Below are 23902 nucleotides of genomic sequence, written 5' to 3' on the forward strand. Positions count from 1 at the left end.
CTCCTCCCGCACTGTAGTGTTTCTATGATACTACATAAGGCATACAGTAACACAGCAATGAAGTTATGTGAAATTCCCCTAGTCAGCACACTCCGGCACCTGTTCGGGTCAATGCATTAACCAGCACGTCTTTCAGACTGTGGGAGGAAACTGGAGCACCCGGAGGCAACCCATGCAGACACGGGAAGAACATGCAAACTTCGCACAGACAATGATCCAAGCCGGGAATCGAACCCAGGTCCCTGGCGCTGTGAGGCAGCAGTGCTAACCGCTGTGCCATTTAGCACGGCCAACGGACCTAACCAGCACCTTTCTCGGTCATAAGGTCAGTAGGTCGTAATGGGACATGGCGTTTGAGAATTATACTTCTTTGCTGAAGATATTTTAGCTGATGAGACTTGTAAGCAATAAAACACTGTTTCCTTTTTGCCTCTTTTAATGACATAAAATGCAACGGAAGGGAAGAGAGAAGTTAACATTACTGACACTAGAATAATCAAATTTTGTTATGTTATACATGTACAGCAACTAACTGCTTTACAAAAAGCAAAATAATACAATATATCATCACATGTATTTACAGTGTAGTAAATATACCTTTGTCAATTTTACACAAAAACTATTTACAAATGAATGTACTGCAGTTTAAAAAAAATCTGTGGCCAACACTAGCAGTGACTTCTTACAGTAAGGTCTGTTGCATAACATTGACTGAGAGAAACACCTTTGATTTGTAAATCATGTGCACATCGGTGTGTGTGTGTCTGTGCATGTGTATGTATGAGACAGAGAAAGAGAGACCCAGAAACAAAATCCAAGACAGTGATATTAACCTCAAGTCCGCTGCCCTGGGTTCATCAGCATTCAACTGTGAAGAGCACTGTCTCTAGGGCACCATCCTTGAGACCACACTGAAATGTATTGTTAATTGCACAAGATATCGTTGCTGTTTCATTTTTTGTGTGTGACATAATGGCGGCTACACAATTGTGCCTAAAGGAGTCACATTTGCTCAATACCACAAATTTAATACTAACGTTTCTTGTTGTTGTTGTGATAATTATCTATTTTGGCAAAGTTCTTGCATATCATATTTTTAATTCATAGTTTTTCCAGGACTGTAAACAAATATAAAAAAAAGACAACGTCTTTGTTATTTGTGGAATCAGTATAATAAATGCAATGGTTCTGTACATTTTCTATGGTTGCTGTAATGGACTTAACTTGTGTGTGTGGTAAATGTGCTTTAAACATGGTGGTTGGTTATTGTACCTACAGCTTAAAGGTTTCTTTTTCGAAACACAGGGGAGTTCTCCTCAGAGCAAAAAAAAATCACCAACGGACGTGATTAATTCCTACCCATTAAGCCACTTTCGTAGATCGCTGAAAAGTGCACAAACAGCAAAGCACTTATCATTATCGTATAAAAGGCAAATAAGGTAGAACCATCCTTTCTGCAATTAATGGCTATTAACAGTGTTGATAAGAATTTCAGTGCCTTTATCTCTTCCCCACCTCCAACCCCAAATAAAATGACAGATAATCAAAAACAAAAATACTTCTTTCTCTTGAAACTTCATGTTCTGTGAATAAGAACCATTTTCCAGAAACACTGCAGAAAATACTGGCTGCATGGGAACAAGAAAATCATTGGATCGCAGGGCAACCTTCAGCTGTTAATCACCAGGCAGCAGATGCGGCAGGAACAGAGACGTTTTCTTTGGGGAAGGGGCGGGGGCGGGGGGGGGGGGGGGGGGGGGTGGGTGAGTGGGGGGCAGAGGGTGGTGGTGGGGTTCGCCTGGGCGAAGCCCAACAAGACTCGATGGGGTCAGTCACACAACACTTCACACAATCTTTTTGATGCTGGGGCGCTTGAAACTGCCAGCACTGCGCTGCTTCTGCACTTGGCTTGCGGAGCCGTGACGGATTCTCCCGCTGTTGGTGTGCCCCGATGTAGGCGAGAGCTCCACATTCTCTTTATCGATTCCTGGAAAGTCACAGAAAAAAAACGCACGGCGAATGTTACTCACTTAAAAAGAACGTGTTGCATGTTTTTAAAAAAATGGCAAAATATCAGGGGTCACGAAGAGTGCCCCCAAGACTCAGCACAATACCAAAAATAGCAGCTACAAGACTGGCAGTCAAGTGTGGACCCTTCACCCCCGGGACGTTTTAGCTGTACCCGTGTCCTCCTCCCCAACAGACAGAACAAGACAATCAGGATATGCCATCCAGGACCACAGACTATGCACTGAAGATTTGCTTACAACTTAGAACTCAGCAACTCTCAGCCAGAGAGTAATGAATCCGTGGAACTCTTTGCCGCAGAAGGCTGTGGAGGCCAGGTCATTGAGTGTCTTAAGACAGAGATAGATAGGTTCTTGATTAATAAGGGGGTCAGGGGTTATGCGGAAAAGGCAGGAGAATGGGAATGAGAAAAATATCAGCCATGATTGATTGGCGGAGCAGACTCGATGGGCCGAGTGGCCTAATTTTGCTCCTATGTCTTATGGTCTTACTGGCCAATGCAGCCTAACCAGCACGTCTTTCGGACTGTGGGAGGAAACTGGTGCACCTGGAGGAAACCCTCGCAGACACGGGGAGAACGTGCAGACTCCACACTGACAGTGACCCAAGCCGGGAATTGAATCTGGGTCCCTGGCGCTGTGAGGCAGCCGTGCTAACCACTGTGCCGGCATTGAAAATGGCAAAATACCCCCCAGTGTCAACACTTTTTAATCTAATTGTGTGGAGTTTTTTTTTGTTTTATACTTTTCCAATTCAATCAAATCAAATCCAATTCAGAGTCTCAACAAGTTGAGACATTTCAGATCCAGGCTGACAAGACAGGACGGGAGACCAAAACCACCCTGTCCTGGGCCTGATCTACATGAGTCAAGCTGATTGGAGAAGGGGGAGGATCCTCCTCCAAGACTTGAGCTCATTGGCATCTTAGCCAAAAGGCCGAGATGCCGCTTTTAAAAATTGCTTCATATGAAACATATGAAGCCTCAGCGTAACCTAATGACCTCAACCAAGTGCAGGCGATCCATACTACACTTGATCTTAGCCAAAAGGTTCCGAGAATTGTGTGGAGTTGGTTGAATGTGCCTCAATTCTGAGCTGCTGAGAGTCCACTACCTCAAATCTAATGTTCTCGTTTCCAGCTCATCCTCCCTCTCTCTCCTGAAGGTGATGATTTGCACCTGCAACCCTCTGCTACTTTACTCGGGGACGTTTGATACCAGCTCCCTGCTTGCAGCTTTGAAGCTCAGAGAAAGCCAAACAGACTTGCAATTTCTTTAGATCTAAAGATAAATAGCACAATAGGATTATGAATCACTGAAACATAGGCTAATCCATACTGGTTCTAGACTTCACCTGCGTAACCTGATAGGCTGTGCTAAAGGTTCTTCATGCAGGAGCACAGACAGTGAAAGGCGGCAGGCTATCTGACTGTGGAGGGATGGACACAATGTCCTCACACACAATTTCTCAACAAGGGTCACTAATAATGATGCGGGTTAAGGGCCTTCCATTGCCAGGAGGCCAACAGCTGCCTTTGATTAAACACATGATTTTAGCCAAAAAAAGGGAAGTTCTGCCAATTCAGCTACCTAATTTATTATATATATATATATATATATTAGAAAAAGGCTCCCGACAGCAATTCTTGATACATTGAGTTAATGACTTGCTGTAAACAAATGCCCTCGTCTTGTCCTCCTAGCCCCAGGTGGGACATGAGGCTGCATCAAATAAAGTGGTCAGTTAGAAATTGCAATACTTTTGTAAAGCGTCTGTGTGTAGACCTGCTATTTAATGTGGGGATGGGATATATTTATATATGTCAAAGTGTTCAATTAAGAGCAACTAATTCATTAGCATTAATACACCCGTTATGCAAAGGGGTCAAGTCTGAGAGAGATCTGGGAGTACAGGTCCACAGATCCTTAAAAGTGGCAGCACAGGTGGTGAAGGAAGCACATGGCGTGCTTGCCTTCATCGGACGGAGCATTGAGGTATAAAAGTTGGCAAATTATGTTGCAGTTATATAAAACGTTGGTTAGGCCACATTTGGAACACTGTGTCCAATTCTGGTCACCACACTACCAGAAGGATGTGGAGGCTTTGGAGAGAGTACAGAAATGGTTTACCAGGATATGGAGAGATTGAATAAACAGGGGTTGTTCTCCCGGGAAAGACAGAGGCTGTGAGGCGACCCAATAGAAGTTTATTAAATTATGAGGGGCGTAGATATGGTGAACAGTTGGTAGCTTTTTCCCAAGGCAGAAATGATAATTACAAGGGAATACAAGTTCAAGATGAGGAGAGAAAGGTTCATTGGAGATGTGCGGGGGAAGGTTTTTTTTACACACAGGGTGGTGGGGGCCTGGAATGCACTGCCAAGTGAGGTGGTTGAGGAAAACACATTCGTGACATTTTAAATTTATCTGGATAGACGCTTGAACAGACGGGGAATAGAGGGATCTAGGCGGTTGGTCTAGATAGGACAACGTGATCGGCGCAGGCTTGGTGAGCTGATAGGCCTGTTCCTGAACTGCACTGTTCTTTGTTATGGAGGAAGAGAAAGAAAAACCACGGGCCTCTTATGTTGAGACTTTAGTCATTATGGCAACGCACAATTACTTTGATAACTAACCCCCAAAATGACAGGTTGATAATGGGATGACTTGGCTTTTTGAAGGCACAGCAGATGGTGGCTCTTTCAGCTGAACTGCTAAAATATTAACATAGCAGCAAGACCAAACAGAATTGCTATTTAACCTATACGGAACTGGCATTGAGCCCAGATTCAAACAAAGAACAATGCTGACTTGTCCCGTACACCCATGTTTTGAATGGGAATCAAACATAAAGATAGACAGAATCATGGTAGATTAAAACAAAAGCATAAACACGTGTGAAAAAGTCCTTTCTGAGGAGAGCTGCACAAAGTATTTCAAGTATCACTCCTTTGCCTTGTATTTTTTCAGAAATGAACTCAAATACTTAGCTTGCAACTTATATGGCCTCTTCAATACCTGTTGCTAATTTTAGTAATTTAAAAGACATCCATTTATCGAATGCTTTCCGTGACCACTGGACTTCTAATCATGCTCATGAACATTTTGAGGAGGGTTACTGTCATTAGGTAGGGAGGAGATGCATATGCGCTTAATTATATATTTTTATTTTCAGATCTCTCTGTTCCTGTATCCTATTTAATCTCCTATCCTCCGAGCAACAAGTGGCCTCATTAACTCTCCTGCCAAGATGAATCACACTCACTCCACTAGATTGTGTTTCATTCGCCATTTATCCACCCACTTTGCCTGTCTGTCTGTGTTCCCCTGAGTGTTTTGATGCCGTTTGACATACTTTCCCATACTCCAGCCTGGAGGTTTTGAAACAAATGGCTCCGGGGTGACTGTAACCCATGAAGGCTCTGTCGGGAGCTGCACCCCAACATGTTAAGGCGCTGTGCGTTTCATTTGTAACATCACACACTTCCTGCCACTCCCGCCCACACATACAAACCTAATCAGAGCGATTAACAGTTTACCAGATTTCAATGCTGTATAGTTTAAAGCCTTAAAAATGCACACAATTAAATTATAACAAATTCATCTCTCACTTATCCTTCCAGGCAAAAGCACTGGGAAGGAAGCATGTTAAAGAGCTGAAAGCTCCCTTATTTTGTAAAAATCATACAACATTAAAAAGCATATAAATAGATTAAAAATGGCAATATGGGTTATTTGGATATCTTAGTTGGTATTTCCCATTTTGACCACTCACACTGCCACAGGTTGTATGTAGCAATTTATTTGCTCTTGTATTTAATAATTTAACCGTGGCCAAAAGAAAATTGAAAAATAGAAATATAAAGAGAAAATGTCTAAAATAACCAGCAGGACTGGCAGCACCTGTGGAGGGAGACACGGTTAAAGTTTCAGGTTGGTGACCTTTCATCAACTTTTAAGTTTATTTATTATTGTCACAAGTAGGCTTACATTAACACTGCAATGAAGTTACTGTGAAAATCCCCTAGTCGCCACACTCTGGCTCCTGCTCGGGTAACACTGAGGGAGAATTTAGCACGGCCAATGCGCCCTAACCAGCACGCCTTTTCGGACTGTGGGAGGAAACCGGAGCACCCGGAGGAAACCCACGCAGACACGGGGAGAACGTGCAGACTCCGCACAGACAGTGACCCAAGCCGGGAATCGAACCTGGGGGGGGTCCCTGGCGCAGTGAGGCAGCAGCACTAACCACCGTGCCGCCCTGCATGATCCATTAAATTCTGTTTCTCCCTCCATAGACACTACCTGACCTACTGAGGAATTCCAGAAGTTTCTGTTTTATTGGCTGAGATTTTTAGCCTGCCCAGTATGTTGCAATTGAAAGTTGGCCATAATCCCATGTAACTGATATCTGAAAAGGCGAGACACTCATTGTGACACCTGAAGTAGTTCACTTTACATCGGCTTTTACCCTCATTGGAAAGCAAGCTTGATGCAGAACAGGAAGAAAAAAAAAATCACCAATTAAAGTGGGGTTTCGCCCCCCCCCTCTTCCCAAACCCCGGAAATGGCTTCCCCGGAATTACAACTTATGCAAACTCATCCGAAAGGCAGGCCTGTGTTAATAAATGTTTGCACTTCATACAAAAATTAAAAAAAAAAGTACCTTTGGAATAGATTGTCTGTATGAAAACTGCTGATTTAGAGCAAGGTAGAGAAGCTTCATGGAAACAAAGTGAGAGAGAAAAAAAAGCGAATGGTGATGAGAATGAAAGAATATTTTGGACAAACATTTAAATTGTCACATCCCTTGGCCACCACTGACCAACCCATAATATTTCTCATTCGAACCTGCTGATCCACTGTAAATGTGTAATGTTGTGTGCCCGGGGCAAGTTGGATAAAGAACAAAGAGGCACTTAGAATCCTACAGTGCAGAAGGAGGCCATTTGGCCCATCAAGTCTGCACTGACCACAATCCCACCCAGGCCCTATCCCCATGAATTTACCCTAGCTAGTCCCCCTGACACTAAGGGGCAATTTAGCATGGCCAATCCACCTAACCCACACATCTTTGGAGTGTGGGAGGAAACCAGAGCACCCGGAGGAAACCCATGCAGACATTTGACATTAGCTACACACTCTCAGTGGATATTACAATAGATTTGTGTTCTACATTTGGAGAGAGTGTACCTTTTCCATCAAGGGTTTTAGACAAAAACCTAAAGCATAGTTACTTGAGGATTGGCTTTGTGCCCTCTTTGCAATTTAATTAGTTAGTCATTTTCATGAAGAATTTAAATGGTGGCTAGCTGAGCATCAACATCTGGGGAAAAACGCCCACTGAAGATTAAGTCAATTCTTCTCAGGGCCCACTCTCTAAAGTTGCTACCTCATTCATTTCTGTTATCGCTAGATTGGACTACGCACTCCTGGTTGGTCTACCACATTTGACCCTCTGTCAACTTGAGGTCATCCAAAAACCCGCTGCTCGTGGTTAAACTTGTGCCGGGTCCTGTTTGTCCATCACCCCTATGCTCACTGAACTACAATGGTTCCTGGCCAAAATTCTCATTCTTATTTACAAATCCTTCCAGACCCACAGTCCTCCAAGATGTCCGCACTCTTTTTGAATCCGGCCTCATGAGCATCCCCGATTTTAATTAAGCTCTGGAATTCTCTCCTGACACCACTCCGCACCCAGGGTGACCAATTTTCACGGGGGGGGGGGGAAGGGACATTTCGGCATGGGAGATCATATGACGGGGGGGGGGGGGGGGGGGGGGGGGCAGGGGCTTCATTTGGGGGCTGGACACCCATCTAAAATATGGGGCAGTCCCATAAAATCCAGGATGGATGGTCATCCTGCCAAACCTCCACCCCGCTTTCCTCATTTAGGACACTCCTTAAAACCTAACATAGGAACACAGGGCCTGGGAGGAGTAGGCCATTCAGCCTTTTGAGCCTGCTCCACTATTCAGTAAGACCGTAACTGACCTGGTTATGGCCTGAACTCTATTTTCCTGTCTGTTCCCCTCAATAACCCCTGACTCCCTTGTCTATCAGATATATGGCAAACTTGGCCTTGAATAGATCCAATGACCTAGCCTCCATTGCTTTCTAGGACATGAATTCCTCAGACTAATGAGAAAAAAGTTTTCCTTATCTCGGTCTTAAAGGGGAGACTCCTGGTTCTAATCTCCCCCAAGAGTGGGAACACCCTCCCATCATCCAGTCTATAATGTCCCTTCAGGAACTTGTATAGTCCAATAAGATCACCTCGCAATCTTCTAAACTCTGATGGGTATGGGGCCAACCAATCAACCTTTCTTCATGGGATAAGCCCTTCATCCCAGGAATGAGTCAAGGAAACCTTCTCTGTACTGCTTCTAACAGAGTTATATATATTTTCAAACAAGGAAGCCAAAACTGTACACCGTATTCCAGATGTAGTCTCACCAACGCCCTTGTAGAGCTGCAGTAAAACTTACCGACTTTGATATTCCACTGCTCTCGCAATAAACACCAACATTGCATTTGCCATCCCCAATCACCTGCATTCTCATCTTTTGCAATATCTCTTTGAACAAACATTTGGTCATCTAACCTAATAGCTGTGTGTGTGTCTTGGGGTGTTTTATATGCTCCTGTGAAGTGCATTGGCATGTTTTATTACATTAAACATGCAACATAATTTACTGTTTAGTCAGTTGGCAATACCCCTGAAGGAGAGGGCTTTCTTCAATATCATAGAATCCCCACAGTGCAGAAGGAGGCCATTCGGCCAATCGAGCCTGCACTGACCACAATCCCACCCAGGCCCTATTCCCGTAACCCCACATATTTACTCTGCTAATCCCCCTGACACTAGGGTCAATTTACCCACCCTGCACATCTTTGGACTATGGGAGGAAACCGGAGCACCTGGAGGAAACCCATGCAGACATGGGGAGAATGTGCAAACTCCACACTGACAGTGACCCGAGCCAGGAATCGAAGCCGGGTCCCTGGCGCTGTGAGGCAGCAGTGCTGACCACTGTGCTAGATTTGGTAAACAGGTAACCATCCTGAATACACTGCCTAAAAGGGTGATGGAAGCAGATTCTCAAGAACTTTCCAAAGAGAACCGGATAAATACTTGATGGGTGAAAAATTAAAATTTGTAATTTAAATTAGAGATTAAAAGCCACTTCTTTTAAGACCCTAGGATGAGACCATCAGGTCCGGGTGGGGGGCAGTCATCAGCTTTTAGATCTAATAATTTTCCCAGTAGCATTTTCCTAGTGATTACTTTAAGTTCCTCCCTCCCTTTCGCCTCTTGATTTTGAACTATTCTTGGGATTTTTTTGTATCACCCATCATAAGACCATAAAACATAAGAGCAGAATTAGGCCACTCGGCCCATCGAGTCTGCTCCGCCATTCAATCATGGCTGATATTTTTCTCATCCCCATTCCCCTGCCTTTTCCCCATAACCCCTGACCCCCTTGTTAATCAAGAACCTATTTATCTCTGTCTTAAAGACACTCAATGACCCGGCCTCCACAGCCTTCTGCGGCAAAGAGTTCCACAGATTCACCACTCTCTGGCTGAAGAAATTCCTCCCCATCTCGGTTTTAAAGGATCGTCCCTTTAGCCTGAGGTTGCACCCTCTGGTTCTAGTTTTTCCCTACTAGTGGAAACATCTTCTCCACGTCCACTCTATCCAGGCCTCACAGTTTCCTGAAATTTTCAATAAGATCCCCCCCTCATCCTTCTAAACTCCAACGAGTACAGACTCAGAGTCCTCAATTGTTCCTCATACGACAAGCTCTTCATTCCAGGGATCAGTGGACCCACAGTGAAGACAATCACAAAATCTCTGTTCAACACTTCCACCATTTCCTTGCTTCCCATTAATAATTCCCAGGTTTCACTTCCAAGGGGCCAATGCTCACTTTAGTTACTCTTATTTTTATTTATTTGTAGAAACTCTGACAATCTGCTTTTATATTGCTAACTAACTTCCACTTGTACCCTAATTTCTCCCACCTTTATTCTTTGGGGTTCTAAAATCTGTCCAATCTACTGGCCTGCCACTCAGCTTGGCACACCGCACACTTTTTATTTCAATGCGAAACTGTTCTTAACTTCTTTAGTTAGCCAATGGATGGTACATCCTTTTCATAATGGAATACAGCTTAGCTGAGATTTATGAAATATCCCTAAATATCAGCCACTGCTTCTATACTGTCCCATCTTTTAACCTACTTTCCCAATTCACTTCAGCCAACTCTGTCTTCATGCTCTTGTGATTGTTTTTATTTATGTTTAAGACACTAGTTTTAGACCCACAATTCTTACCTTCAAACTGAATGGAAATGCTATCATGTTATGATCACTATTGCCCAGAGGCTACATTACAATGTGGCCCTGCTTCATTGCATATTACTGGGTCTAAAATAGCCTGTTGCTTGGTTGATACTGGAATGTACTGCTCTAAGAAACTGTCCCGAAAACACTATGAACTCATCTTCCAGGCTACTTTTGTCAATCTGTTTCATCCGATCTATGTAATGATTGAAATCACCACAATTATTGCAGTATCATTCTTATAAGTCCCCATTATTACTTCCTGTATACTCAGTCCTGGAGAGCAAGAGAGGGTATTAATGGGGTAGCTTTCAGGTCATTCCAATTATAAGCTAAGCTTGGATCAGGGTACACTATTTACACGGAGGCTGGCAAAGCCAAAATGGAGAAAAATTGAGCTTGAAGGTAACAAAAAAATATGGAAGCTATTAACAGCAGCGGCACGGTGGCACAGTGGCTAGCACTGCTGCTTCACAGCTCCAGGGTCCCGGGTTCGATTCCCGGTTCGGGTCACTGTCTGTGTGGAGTTTGCACATTCTCCTCGTGTCTGCGTGGGTTTCCTCCGGGTGCTCAGGTTTCCTCCCACAGTCCAAAGATGTGCAGGTTAGGTTGATTGGCCAGGTTAAAAATTGCCCCTTAGAATCCTAAAAAAAAATGGGCAGGTTAGAGGGATTAGCGGGTAAATATGTGGGGGTAGGGCTTGTGGTCGGTGCAGACTCGATGGGCCGAATGGCCTCCTTCTGCACTGTAGGGTTTCTATGATTCTATGATAAAGGTGAGTGATATTATGGAGTAAAATGAACAGTTCAGCCTGTTGGTCCCTTATTATACAGTGTGGTATCTTTACCGAATAGGACACAAGGAAAATTGAAAGAATTCATCTCACAATTAATCCATTTATGGCTTTAAACATTCTGATGTGAAGGCAAAAAACATTTATCACGTTTGCCACAGGATACTAGCAATAAATTAAATGCACCAAGTCATTTTTTTCACATTACAGATTCTCAAAAGTGCAGGGCACTACTAATGGCATCCGAGCATCCTTCTGATTCTGGCGCACAATGCCACAAGCTTCACTCTGCCTATATGCAAGTGGTCTGCGACCAGCAACTTAAAGCCATGTCGCTCAATGTAGACTATCTGGGCAGCGGTGGAAATCCTTCTGGGACCATTGGCAATCCTGCTGCAGTCCTGTGGTCCCAGCCAGTTTGCGTTACCCCAATGTCGTTTACTCAAAAATGAATGATTCCCCGCTCCCACAATCTTCTCCTTTACTTCACCAGGTGACAATGAACATCAATGGTTACTCAAGCACCGCTCATGTAGAGATAATTTGCTCCTTAACTGGGCATAGAATCATAGAAACCCTACAGTGCAGAAAGAGGCCATTTGGCCCATCAAGTCCGCAATGACCACAATCCCACCCAGGCCCTACCCCCATATCCTTACATACTTACTCACTAATCCCTCTAACCTACGCATCTCAGGACACTAAGGGGCATTTTTATTTTAGCATGGCCAATCAACCTAACCTGCACATCTTTGGACTGTGGGAGGAAACCGGAGCACCCGGAGGAAACCCACGCAGACACGGGGAGAATGTGCAAACTCCACACAGACAGTGACCCAAGCCGGGAATCGAACCCAGGTCCCTGGAGCTTTGAAGCAACAGTGCTAACCACTGTGTTACCGTGCCGCCCATGTTTCCAACAGGGTCCACTGGGTTGCAGAAAGGTGCCCTGGATTTTTTCAAACTTGAGTTCTGAAAGTATCACATCATAGAACAATATAGCAGGAGGCCATTTAGCCCATCATGTTGACCTAATTAAACCCAATCCCCTACTCTTGTTCGATAGCCTTGTAATTCAATCCCCTCAAGTTTAGATTTCCAAAATTACTATTGAATCTGCTTTCACCTCCCTGTCAAGCCAGTGCTGGTGAGTAGATCAGCGATGAGGTGAGTAAACTAACTCAGCACAAAATTGGAAATTAAATCTACTATTTTCTATCTTTACCTCACCAGGTATTGGCTTACTCAATGAGAAACCAGACTTTCCTAAATGGATATGACTTCAAAAGGGCCTTTGATACTGCTTACCTGGGGCCAAAACCTACCAAAGCTACCGCAAAAAACAGATGCTGAGAGAGATATGGACTTAGTGGATGGGAGCTTGGGTTGGGATGTTGATTACAATGAGGCCCAGTTTGTTTGTGAGATAATGTAACAGTAGATTGACATCTAGAAAACAAAGATACAGTCTACCATAAATCCATACTAAACTGAAGCATACTCTAATGATCAATAATTTTTGCTAATTAGAAACTATAGGCCACTGAGGGCATTACAGATTGCCCGCACTATAGTTTTCACCTGTACCAGGTATTTCCACCAGAGGGCCTCAAGTGGGGCATTGTTGGTGATCGTCTATACTCTAGTCATTGACAGCAGCACAAGCGCAGAGGAGACGAGAGGGAGAAACAAAGCAAAACGAGAGAAAAATTCAGTGCATGCATAATCAAAAAGGAAGAGGTTAACACGTTAAAAATTAAATACAACGCAAAATGAAAATATGCCGACAAAAATCAAATATTAGCTTAAATGGAATTTTTTAAAAGTTGCAAAATTCGAGAGAGGTGCTGCCACGGATAAGTCACTTCGGAATCTATCTTGGGCTGGATCTCCGCACCCCGGCTTTGCCAAGTTCAGAGCATGACTCTCAACCGTTCCAGCTGAGGTTTGATGCTCAGAATGACCCTCCATTTTGAAAGCAGCCCCAACCTGTGCCCATATACAGAGCTAGTTTAGAGATTGTGATGGACAATTTAGAACTATTGGGGCACCTTGTCACAACACTTCAGTTGTGCTGAGTAAGGAGGGTTAATTAGGTGCCAAGAGGGAGAGAGTTTTATAGACACTGGCATTTGAATTTCGCCATTGGTTAAAAATCTTATCAAAACAGAAAAAGTGATGCTATTTAAAACAGTGTGTACAATGTGCATAAACAGAACACAAAACAACCATCAGCCAGCAAAAACAAAAACATTTACATCAAAATCAATATAAAGGTTTCAGTATATTCACTTCTCGGCCTTTTGGCTAAGATCAAGCGTCGGATTAAGCCCAAGACGGGGGCAATGCCTCATCTTGCCACCTTGGATCTTGTTTGTCTCTCTTGAAGGGACCATGAATTGGATTTTGAATTTGGTTTTTGGAGCAAGCAAGGAATGGATTTGAGTTTGCCTGGTCCACTCTGAGCATTGGTTTTGTAACTTTAAAGTTGGAGTAAAAATAAAGAGGTTTTAATGTATTCATTGGATCCACAGTGTATATTCTCCCCTCTGCATACACCAGTTTAGAACCAGCAAGGGTGCAAATCTTAAAGGAGTGGAGATACATATAAAGGACCACCACTGGAAGTTGTGAATAGTATGCTGATGCAATTGGTGTTATTGAAAGACAAAGCCCGATTATTGATGTACCAGAAGGCAGGGGATCAATTCAAGGCATGTTCAAATGAACAGAGGGAACCGTCACTCACCTGGGGTATGCTGAGTGGTTGCCAGTGAGGTCATGGAATTGGAGAGGTTTAAGTTGGCAGTAATGCTAAGCTGACTTTGGACAGGAGGTGGGTAGGGAGAGGTTGGTGTGCGCAGAGATTCCTCAGCAGATTCTTCATCTATTCCAGGCAAATACGTGTCTATCAACGCATCCAGGAACTTCACTATCAGCTCTGCGTAGTCTGGGATCTGCGTTTGCTGTCCAAGAGGATGAAGATTTTAGAAATGATTTGCAAGTTAAATGTTCCAAGGAGGGTGCAAATGACATTCCAAGGCTCATATATTCAAAGAAGCTCAAACATAAGAAGGTTTAAAGGATGAGAGAAAGTCTACAGGGATAGTATTGTTTCCTCAAAACAATTCCTCCATTGTATATTGAGGGGAAATGACAAGATTAAAAACATTGAGTTTTAAAATGAAACCGAAATTTCCATTACATCATGTTTCCTTGACTCTAGGCTGATCAGGCGATGTCTCCAACAGGCAAACATTCTGAAGCAGCTCCAGTAAATGGAGAGGAGGTAGGGAGTGCGATTTGGAACCAGTCCGTACACAGCCACCTGACCCCAGGAAAGCATACTGACTAGAGACGCTACAGCACAAATCCAATCATATTCACAACATGATGTTAATCGACATATTCTTTTACAAAATACATTATCTGGTCATTGTCGCACTGCCGTTTGTGGAAGCTTGCTACGTGCAAACTGGCTTCTGTGTTTCCTACATTACAAATGCTTCAAAAAGTATTTAATTGGCCGTTGAGCAGTTTGGGACATCCCGAGATAATGAGACACAATATCTAAATGGAAATCGGTCAACAAAACATTAATTTGTGCGACCAAAAGAGAAAATGCTGGAAAATCTCAGCAGGTCTGGCATCATCTGTAAGGAGAGAAAAGAGCTGACATTTTGAAGCTTTGACAAAGGGTCATCTGGACTTGAAACGTCAGCTCTTTTCTCTCCTTACAGATGCTGCCAGACCTGCTGAGATTTTCCAGCATTTTCTCTTTTGGTTTCAGATTCCAGCATCTGCAGTAATTTGCTTTTTTTAATTTGTGCTAAACATCCCATTCATCACATTTCATTTAAAACCATCCCAACTGCACTGAAAATCATAGGATAGAATCATAGAATCCCTACGGTGCAGGAGGAGGCCATTCAGCCCATTGAGCCTGCACTGATAACAATCCCACCCAGGCCCTATCCCCGTAAACCCCTACTAGTGTCAGGGGGATTAAGGGGCAATTTAGCATGGCCAATCCATCCAACTGGCACATCTTTGGAGTGTGGGAGGAAACCGGAGCACCCGGTGGAAACCCATGCAGACACGGGGAGAACGTGCAAATTCTATGCAGTCACCCGAAGCCGGAATTGAACCCGGGCGCTTTGAAGCAGCAGTGCCACTGTGCCGCCATGCCACCCTATAATACTGAAAAATACTGAAGCGAATAGGCAGGGGTATTAAATTGTCAAGTCTCGCATTTCAGTTTAAACATGGTGCATAATTCAGTGTAAATTAGATAACACAAAATGGCTCAAAATTATTTCAGTCTCACCTTGGAAAATGACCCGGCAAATCTCCAAAGCCCATTGAAACCAAAACCTGAAATTTGGGGAAAGACAGGAAAACTACAATCAAAGTCTGAAAAATTTCAAAGACAACTTGAGAATCAAAGTGCATCACGGATTAGAGTGCTCGCTTCATTAACCTCAAGGAATCACAACAATGTTCCTTCTGATTCAGACTAACTTCAAGCAATAAAGTGAATTACACTGTGAAAACATCAAATCATTTCTGTGGCATGAAATTATATTTGGGTTGACTAATCACTTGCCAATTCGCAACGAACGTGACAAACATTAATAAATAAATAAAACCTGCACAAAAAAAATTCATTTTCTACAGTGCACTGGGCTCGATTCCTGCATTTCTGAGGGGTTTTGAAATCTGTGGCTATGATTTGGCCCACACAAGGCTGTCATAAGTTTATAACTTAAGATGCTCTCGCAAAGATGGTGCAGTATCCTCCCAAAGCCCCGTTTCACTGCTAAGCTCCCTGGTGGTTGCACTGGAAGCCAACAAAGTTAAAAAGTAAAGTTTATTTCTTAGTCACAAGTAATTAACCAGTAATTAATGCACCTAACCAGCACGTCTTTCAGAATGTGGGAGAAAACCGGAGCACCCGGAGGAAACCCATGCAGACACGGGGAGAATGTGCAAACTCCACACAGACAGTGACCCAAGCCGGGAATCGAACCCGGGTCCCTGGCGCTGTGAAGCAGCAGTGCTGACCACTGTGCCACCGTGCCGCCCACGGTAGTGGAACATCCTCCTGCATCAGGGTTTTTTCGGAGCTCCAATTCCTGCTCAGAACAGAATTGACAAACCGGCACCAGTTTGTACTGAATTTGGATCAATTTGGCTTTATGGGCCCACAGCCCAACTCGCAACAAGACCCTCACAATGAATGGAGATGTGACCATTCTCAGTTGAGACAGGGCCGGGTCCTGTTCCAGATCCTTGCGGTGAGATGCCATTGCATCATGGTTTGCTGTAACAGGACATCAATGTTGGCCACTAGTTTGTCTTGTAGCTGTCGCCTATAGTTGAAAATATTATTCCGACAAAGTTGTTGGAACTGAGAGCTCACAATCCACCAACTGTGTGCTTCTTATTATAACTTGCTTGCCTGGAGTTCCTGTACCATTCATGCATAAATAACAGCAACTGTCACTATCCTCACTGTGATTATTGATAGAAACATCTGGCCCAGTGTGTTGCCCAATTACACCCAGGCCCCTCTCTTCCGCATCTCTGCTAAAGCAAAATATTCCCATTCAAAACCGAAGTTGGAAAGCGTACTTACTTTGTAAATACGACGGCTGGTACTGTGGTGGGGACTCCTCATGGTATACCACACTCTGCACTATCCCATGGATTGGATTTAACAGGTTGGGATCTTGGCACAGTGACAGCAAGGTATTAATTTTCGAGTCCAGTAAATTGTGCCTAGGTTTTACAGAGAAAACACAGAATGAGATCCGTTAACCGAGTCAAAAATATGCAATAATCTTTTAAATTACTGAACCTTTCACTTCATGAAGTTTCCTTGTGAAAATTCAAGCGCTCTGTTTCATCACAATCTCTCCATGTCAAACAGTACCGCGAGGATTTTGTCACTGCCGTAACGCGCGAATGCAAAATAGCAAACAAAAAGCAGCAATTAGGGTGCAGGGTGAGAGCTGGTTTCAGAAGCTGACACAACACCCAGATTTAAAGGTTCTACAATAGTTCTACACTGAGATGGAGCAAAATCCAAATGTGTGCTGTCCCCGTTAGATTATTTATGTGGAAAGCAAACCATTCCTCTAATGTTCTAAAAGGAGCATTAATGAGAACACTTGCTACAGATTAACTTCTACCCAAAGCAGAATGATTTACCAGCATATTAAAGGTGTAGTTTCATCCGAAAGATAAAGACCATCATTATACTTCAACTCAACTGAACCATGTGATGATACTGTGTTATTAATATAGTTTATGTTTGAGGAGGGCTGTTTTAAGATGCAGCATTTTGTTACAATCAGTCGGTTTGTTTGGAAGGAATACAGCAGATGCCGGAAAGCAGGGTAATTACTCATTTTAGCCATGTAGGTGTTTATTGAGCAGAAGGCTTAATGAGATTTTGCTTATCTAAGAAAAGGACCCTTGGGGTGTTTTCTTCATCAAAGTAATGGAAAGTTGAGTTAGGTTTACAGGGTCATATGGTCATGTGATACTAGAAATGGGAAGAGCTAGGTTTGTAGCTGAGAAAAACAGCCTCCTGAGTTCAGTTGCTGGAGAGGGCTGTTTAAAGATAGAAGCCTACAAGCAGCTGTGTCTCTACAAAATCTCTCTGGAAGCTTCAAAGCTCTTAACCCAAGTCAAAGCAAGTATGTCTGGAGTTGCTAACAACTTTTAAAGTGGGGTTTAAGTCTATGAAAGAAATTTTACTTAATTGGAACTGAATGCTGATAAAAAGAAACACCTCTTCTAACTTATGTTTAAAGATTGTTCAACGGTTAAGAGTTAAACTATTTCATTTTGTTAGTTATATTTAAACTATGTTATGAATAAAGCTTGTTTTGATAAAATCTTTAATTTGTCAGTGGAATTACTTCTGAGGCAAAACATCTTTTTCTTACATTTATGCCAAAATAAAGAATTGTTGGGGTCTAGTCTGGCTTCATATTATACCTTGGGTTTTTGACCTAACAATTGACTTTGAGCTAGTTCCTCAATATCTCACTGAGGTGAGAAGCTAGAATCCCATGATCTAATGTTTCGTTATGAACAGGCACAGCAAGACACTATAATGCTCATTTCAACTGGGTCAACGATCGAATTGAGATCATGAGGTAATCGGAGGAGGAACTTACACAACTGGAAAGACCTTAGGGAAGACGACACTGGCTTCAGCTAAATACTCATACAAGATCCGTTGATCAAACTCATCTGTAGTGTGTTTCACCAATGTGGCCTTTGAAAAGAATACAAACTCATTAGGATGAATTTTCATATTTTTCAGATTTAAAAATAAACACGAAAGCTGTTAAGAGATATCGAGAATGAAGCTGTTCCAAAATAAACCACTGGGTGGTGATATGATGCGTAATAACCATATAGAAACATAGAAAAACTACAGCACAAAACAGGCCCTTCGGCCCCACAAGTTGTGCCGAACATATCCCTACCTTTTAGGCCTACCTATAACCCTCCATCCTAATAGAAACAAATAGGATTGGATCAGAATCCCAATACAACAGCTTTGACGATGTTCTGCTGTACCGAGTCACAGTAATGAAATTTATAATCTGCTATACTCACTAGTCATCATCAACCCAGCTCATGTGAACATGTGCCCAGGAATGGCAACAGATTTTCTTCACAACGCATTCCAATTTGAAATGTTTGCCCTCGTACTAATGCAAGACCCTCCCTTGGCAGAAGAAAAGTGAGACCCCTCATATAAGAGAAAACAAGATTGTAGTTAAGAAGATATATAGGATGCCGGGCCTTTATAAATAGAGATCGAGCGCACAAAAGCAAAGGAGTTACAATGAACCTTTATAAAACACCGGTTCCACCGAGTAAAGTATTGTGTCCAATTCTCAGCACTGTACTTTAGGAAGGATATGAAAGCTTTGGAGAGGGTGCAGAGAAGATTTACAGGAACGGTTCCAGGAAGAGACACTTCAGTTATGAGGATAGATTAAAAAAGCTAGGGTTATTCTCCTTGGAGAAGAGATTTGACAGGTGTTCAAAATGTGAGGGCTCATCATCAAAAAGGGAGGAAATGTCCCCATTGGAGGTGGAGTCAAGAAGCAGAGGACAGCGATTTAAGGTGAATACTTCAGCTTTTCAAACCTTCGCAACCTAATATCAAATTGGCCAAATCCTCCAGTCTTTTAAGCCTGGGAAGCTTAATGTACCAAAAGTCAAATCTAGTTGCACAAACTAAAGGGAAGAACCAGCAAGGACTTCAGCAACACTCAGTTCCGCTCACAAACCATCGCCAGAATTCTACCAACCCCACCCGCCACAGGAATTGGAGCGGACAATGGGAAGATCCGTTGACCCCGGGCAGGATTTTACGGTTTCGGGATGAGCAAGGCTGTAAAATCCTGCTCCATATCTTGGACAACCTTGATCCAACGTCCATGATGATTGTACTCAAAAGGTTGCAATCCTTCAATGGCCACACAGCTGGCTTGGCAGAATCAACAGTGCAGACCAGTGGACATCAATTTAAGGTAATTGGCAGAAAAACCAAAAGTGACATGAGGAAAATCTTAAAATGCAGCCAGTGATTGGGGTCTGGAAGACGCTGCCTGAGAGGGTGGTGCAGGCAGATTCAATCATGGTTTTCAGAAAGAAACTGGATAATTATTTTGAGAGAGGGCTATGGGGCACGAATATGACAGGTTGATTGGTCTCCATCAAGGGGCCATGTTCACAAATTATGAATGGAGGTCAGGCACAAAGAAAAGAGGCGAATGAAATGTTAACCTTCATCTCCAGAGGGTTAGACCTTAAAAGTCAAGGAAAGTTTGCTGAGGGGATACGAAAGTCCTGGTTCATAGAAATCATAGAAAAATCATAGAAATCATAGAAACCCTACAGTGCAGAAGGAGGCCATTCGGCCCATCGAGTCTGCACCGACCACAATCCCACCCAGGCCCTACCCCCACATATTTACCCACTAATCCCACTACTCTCAGGGGCAATTTTTAACCTGGCCAATCAACCTAACCCGCACATCTTTGGACTGTGGGAGGAAACCGGAGCACCCGGAGGAAACCCACGCAGACACGAGGAGAATGTGCAAACTCCACACAGACAGTGACCCGAGCCGGGAATCGAACCCGGGACCCTGGAGCTGTGAAGCAGCAGTGCTAACCACTGTGCTACCGTGCCGCCCTATGTGACTATGTGAGACACTGTGAGCAGTTCTGGGCACCGCAGCTGACGTCGGATACATCAGCCTTGGAGTTCAACCCAGATTCACCAGAAAGTTACCAGGAGTTTAAGGATTAAATTCTGAGGAGAGATTACATAAAGGCAGTTTGCCATTGCCTGGATTATGGAAGGTTAAACTGGGACTGAGCAAGGTTTTACTATTTTAAAATAAATTGACAGGGTGAGGAGTCTAGGCTCTTCAGGAGACCGAATTTAGGAAATACTTATACAACAGATGGTAAAATGTTAAAAAGTGTTAAACTCTCTTCTACAAGTAGTAGATGCTACTTGAATTAATAATTTTAAATCTGAGATCACGACATTTTTGCTCGCCAAGGGTATTAAGGGACATGGAGCCAATGCAGGTGGACAGAATTCAGACACAGGCTAACATTAAATAGTGGGCACAGTATGAAGTCTCACGACACCAGGTTAAAGTCCAACAGGTTTATTTGGAATCATGAGCTTTCGGAGCGCTGTTCCTTCATCAGGTGAGTGGAGAGGTAGATTTCACAAACGCGGCATATATAGACAAAGACACAACTGCAAGATAATGGTTGGAACCCAAGTGGGACAGGCTCAAAGGGCTGAATGGCCTACACCTATTAGGGGCGACACGGTGGCACAGTGGTTAGAACTGCTGCCTCTCAGCGCCAGGGACCCGGGTTCAATTCCAGCCTCGAATCACTGTCTGTGTGGAGTTTGCACTTTCTCCCCTGTCTGTGTGGGGTTGCCTCCGGGGGCTCCGGTCTCCTCCCACAGTCCCAAGATGTGTGGGTTAGACGGATTGGCCATGGGGGGTTGCCCCTTAGTGTCAGGGGGACGAGCTGGGTAAATACGTGGGCTTATGGGGATAGGGCCGGGGTGGGATTGTTGTCGGTGCAGGCCCGATGGGCCGAATGGCCTCCTTCTGCACTGTAGGGATTCTATTTTCTTACAAGAAGCTGGGACAGGCACAATGACCACCTGTGTTGCAAACCGGAGCAGCGGTTCTGAGACTTTCAAGATGATGAAAATTTGAAAGCAACAGCACTGTCGCCAGAACAACAGGAAATGTTAGAAGGATTTTCATACACTGAGGGTTATTGAAAGGCGGAATTGTTTATTGATGCAGACTCAACGTCATTTTAAAGTGAACTGGATAAGTATTCGAAAACCAACTTGAAAGGATATGATTAAGTGCAGGCAACTGGGACAAACGTAGATAGCTTCAGTTGATGAGTTCACACCCAATAGACTGAATGGCCTCCTTTTATGCTGCAATTTCTTAGACAATGCATTAAGTGGAAAGTAGGCTTCTCCCACAGGAAGGGAAGAGGAAAATTACATTTGGGATGGGGTAGGGGAGAATTAAATTCTCCCTCCAGCCCCGCCCTCGCCGCTCTTGCGCATCTTTCATGCCCGTACAGGCAACAAAATGCATCAAAGATAACTGAATGCACCCTAAAATATCGTGGGATATAGCATTAGTAATGAACCCCAACAAGACCTAATTTACTTGCTTTACTTATCAGGCAGTGCAACAAGAAAATAATTTCTTGCAAGGTTTCATAGAATCATAGAAACCCTACAGTACAGAAAGAGGCCATTCGGCCCATCGAGTCTGCACCAACCACAATCCCACCCAGGCCCTACCCCCATATCCCTACATATTTTACCCGCTAATCCCTCTAATCTACGCATCCCAGGACACTAAGGGGCAATTTTTAGCATGGCCAATCAACCTAACCCGCACATCTTTGGACTGTGGGAGGAAACCAGAGCACCCGGAGGAAACCCACGCAGACACGAGGAGAATGTGCAAACTCCACACAGACACTCAAATTACAGTCTGCTAAAATTCAGAGCAGAAGATACAAAATGGGCACACAGTCCAGACAATACATTTAAAAAAAATTGACATCTGGTGTTAAAGGGTCTTGAATGTAGCCCAATCCATCACGCAAACCAGCCTCCCAACCACTGACTCCACCTACACTTGCCGCTGCCTCGGAACAGCAGCCAGCATAATCAAGGACCTCGTGCACCCCGGACATACTCTCTTCCACCTTCTTCCATCGGGAAAAAGATACGAAAGTCTGAAAACGCGTACCAACCGACTCAAGAACGTCTTCTTCCTTACTGTCATCAGACTTTTGAACAGCCCCATCATATATTAAGCTGATCTTTCTCTTCACCCTACCTGCAACTGCAACACTAGATTCTGCACCCTATCCTTTTCCCCTATGTACTCGATGAGCGGTATATTTTGTCTGTACTGCGCGCAAGAAACAATAATTTTCACTGTATCCCAATACGTGTGACAATAAATCAAATCAAATGGAAGCTATACGTACAAGCACAGTAAGCAGCAGAGCTTGGATCTTGGGGTCAGTGAGGACCTCTTCATCCAGAAGCACGTTCGATTCAGATACGGAGACTTTCCGCAGGTGGGGGTGCTGCTGTGAAGATATCCGCTGTGTTTCTAAATTGAGAAGAGGGGAAACAGATATTGCAATCAACTCATCACTGTGAATGAATGAGGTCAGGTGAACTGGGTCCATTATCTGACATGCCCAAGGATAACATAAATGATCTGAAATGAAATAAATGGAAAGATTGAAAAAACAAAATAGGTCATATTTAGGACAACACAGATAAGAATGCAGCTTTAGAAGGTCTCACATAACCTTATCCATTGCAAATGAGTCAAGATATTAGGTTTGATGGAACTCTCATGCAAGGGTTTTCAGGAAATGGGGGTAAATGAGTAAAAAACTATATGAACTGGCAAAGTGTCACTGTGGTGTAGCCTGGGTTGCTTGAAAGGCAGAATTGGGGAAGTATTACTGTACTTTCCAAAATTGAATTTGGCGAGTGTTTGATTCTGACAGTGAAAGTACAATATGGAAAGTGACCCATTGTCTAATACCAGTAAGGTATTAGGCAATTGGTCGCAAAAACACAATGCTTTGCAAGTCGGAACATGCTTTGTACAGAAAGAGAAGGAATTAAACACAAGGCTCTTTAAAGCTTGCGCTTTGGGTAGCTACATGGTACAAAACAGCAATGGGCCCAGTATTAACCTCGGTCTGAGGCAAAGAGATCACAAATAGCTTAGAAATAAAATGATAATGTTTCTGCTTACCCATCTCAAAATCATGCTCTGCCACTCGCCTCATCTTGGGTGGAGTAGTAATCCCTGATTCTATCTCCTGTCTCTTTGGTGCTTTGCTGTCTGATATCAAGTGGTCAAAGCTTTTCCTTGTGCCTATAAAACATAAGGTTCATCATCCGCTCAGATTTGCACATAAGGGCATGCCACAGCAGGGCAGAACTTACTCCGGATTAGCGTACAGGCCCAAGCAAACACATTTCAGGGCGTTCCTAAGGGCAGGGGTGTTCTTCTCAGCAACCTGACAAAGGGCGGCATGGTGGCACAGTGGTTAGCACAGCTGCCTCACAGCGCCAGGGATCCAGG

The 23902-nt window shown here is 43.6% G+C and overlaps 1 protein-coding gene across 1 annotated transcript; it reads right to left on the bottom strand.

Moving 5' to 3' along the window:
* Positions 1-434: 434 nt before the first annotated feature.
* On the bottom strand, positions 435-23689 carry LOC144501241 (neurofibromin-like). The gene is made up of 8 exons (XM_078224714.1): positions 23570-23689; positions 22779-22906; positions 18363-18463; positions 16811-16953; positions 15500-15546; positions 13922-14138; positions 6694-6747; positions 435-1987 (listed from the first exon to the last, which is right to left on the bottom strand). The coding sequence occupies exons 1-8, from the start codon at positions 23601-23603 to the stop codon at positions 1845-1847; spliced, it is 867 nt and encodes a 288-aa protein (XP_078080840.1). The 5' UTR covers positions 23604-23689; the 3' UTR covers positions 435-1844.
* Positions 23690-23902: the final 213 nt, after the last annotated feature.

The sequence above is a fragment of the Mustelus asterias genome, chromosome 12, assembly GCF_964213995.1.
Source record: "Mustelus asterias chromosome 12, sMusAst1.hap1.1, whole genome shotgun sequence".
NCBI lineage: Eukaryota > Metazoa > Chordata > Chondrichthyes > Carcharhiniformes > Triakidae > Mustelus > Mustelus asterias.

Coding starts and splice junctions, on each gene's coding strand:
- LOC144501241 (XM_078224714.1), bottom strand. CDS start 23,603: ATGAGGCGAGTGGCAGAGCATGATTTTGAGATGG. Junction 14,139..15,499: donor TTGCCGGGTCATTTTCCAAG/GTGAGACTGAAA, acceptor CCTCTTGGACAG/CAAACGCAGATCCCAGACTA. Junction 6,748..13,921: donor AACCACTCAGCATACCCCAG/GTGAGTGACGGT, acceptor GTTTCCATGAAG/CTTCTCTACCTTGCTCTAAA.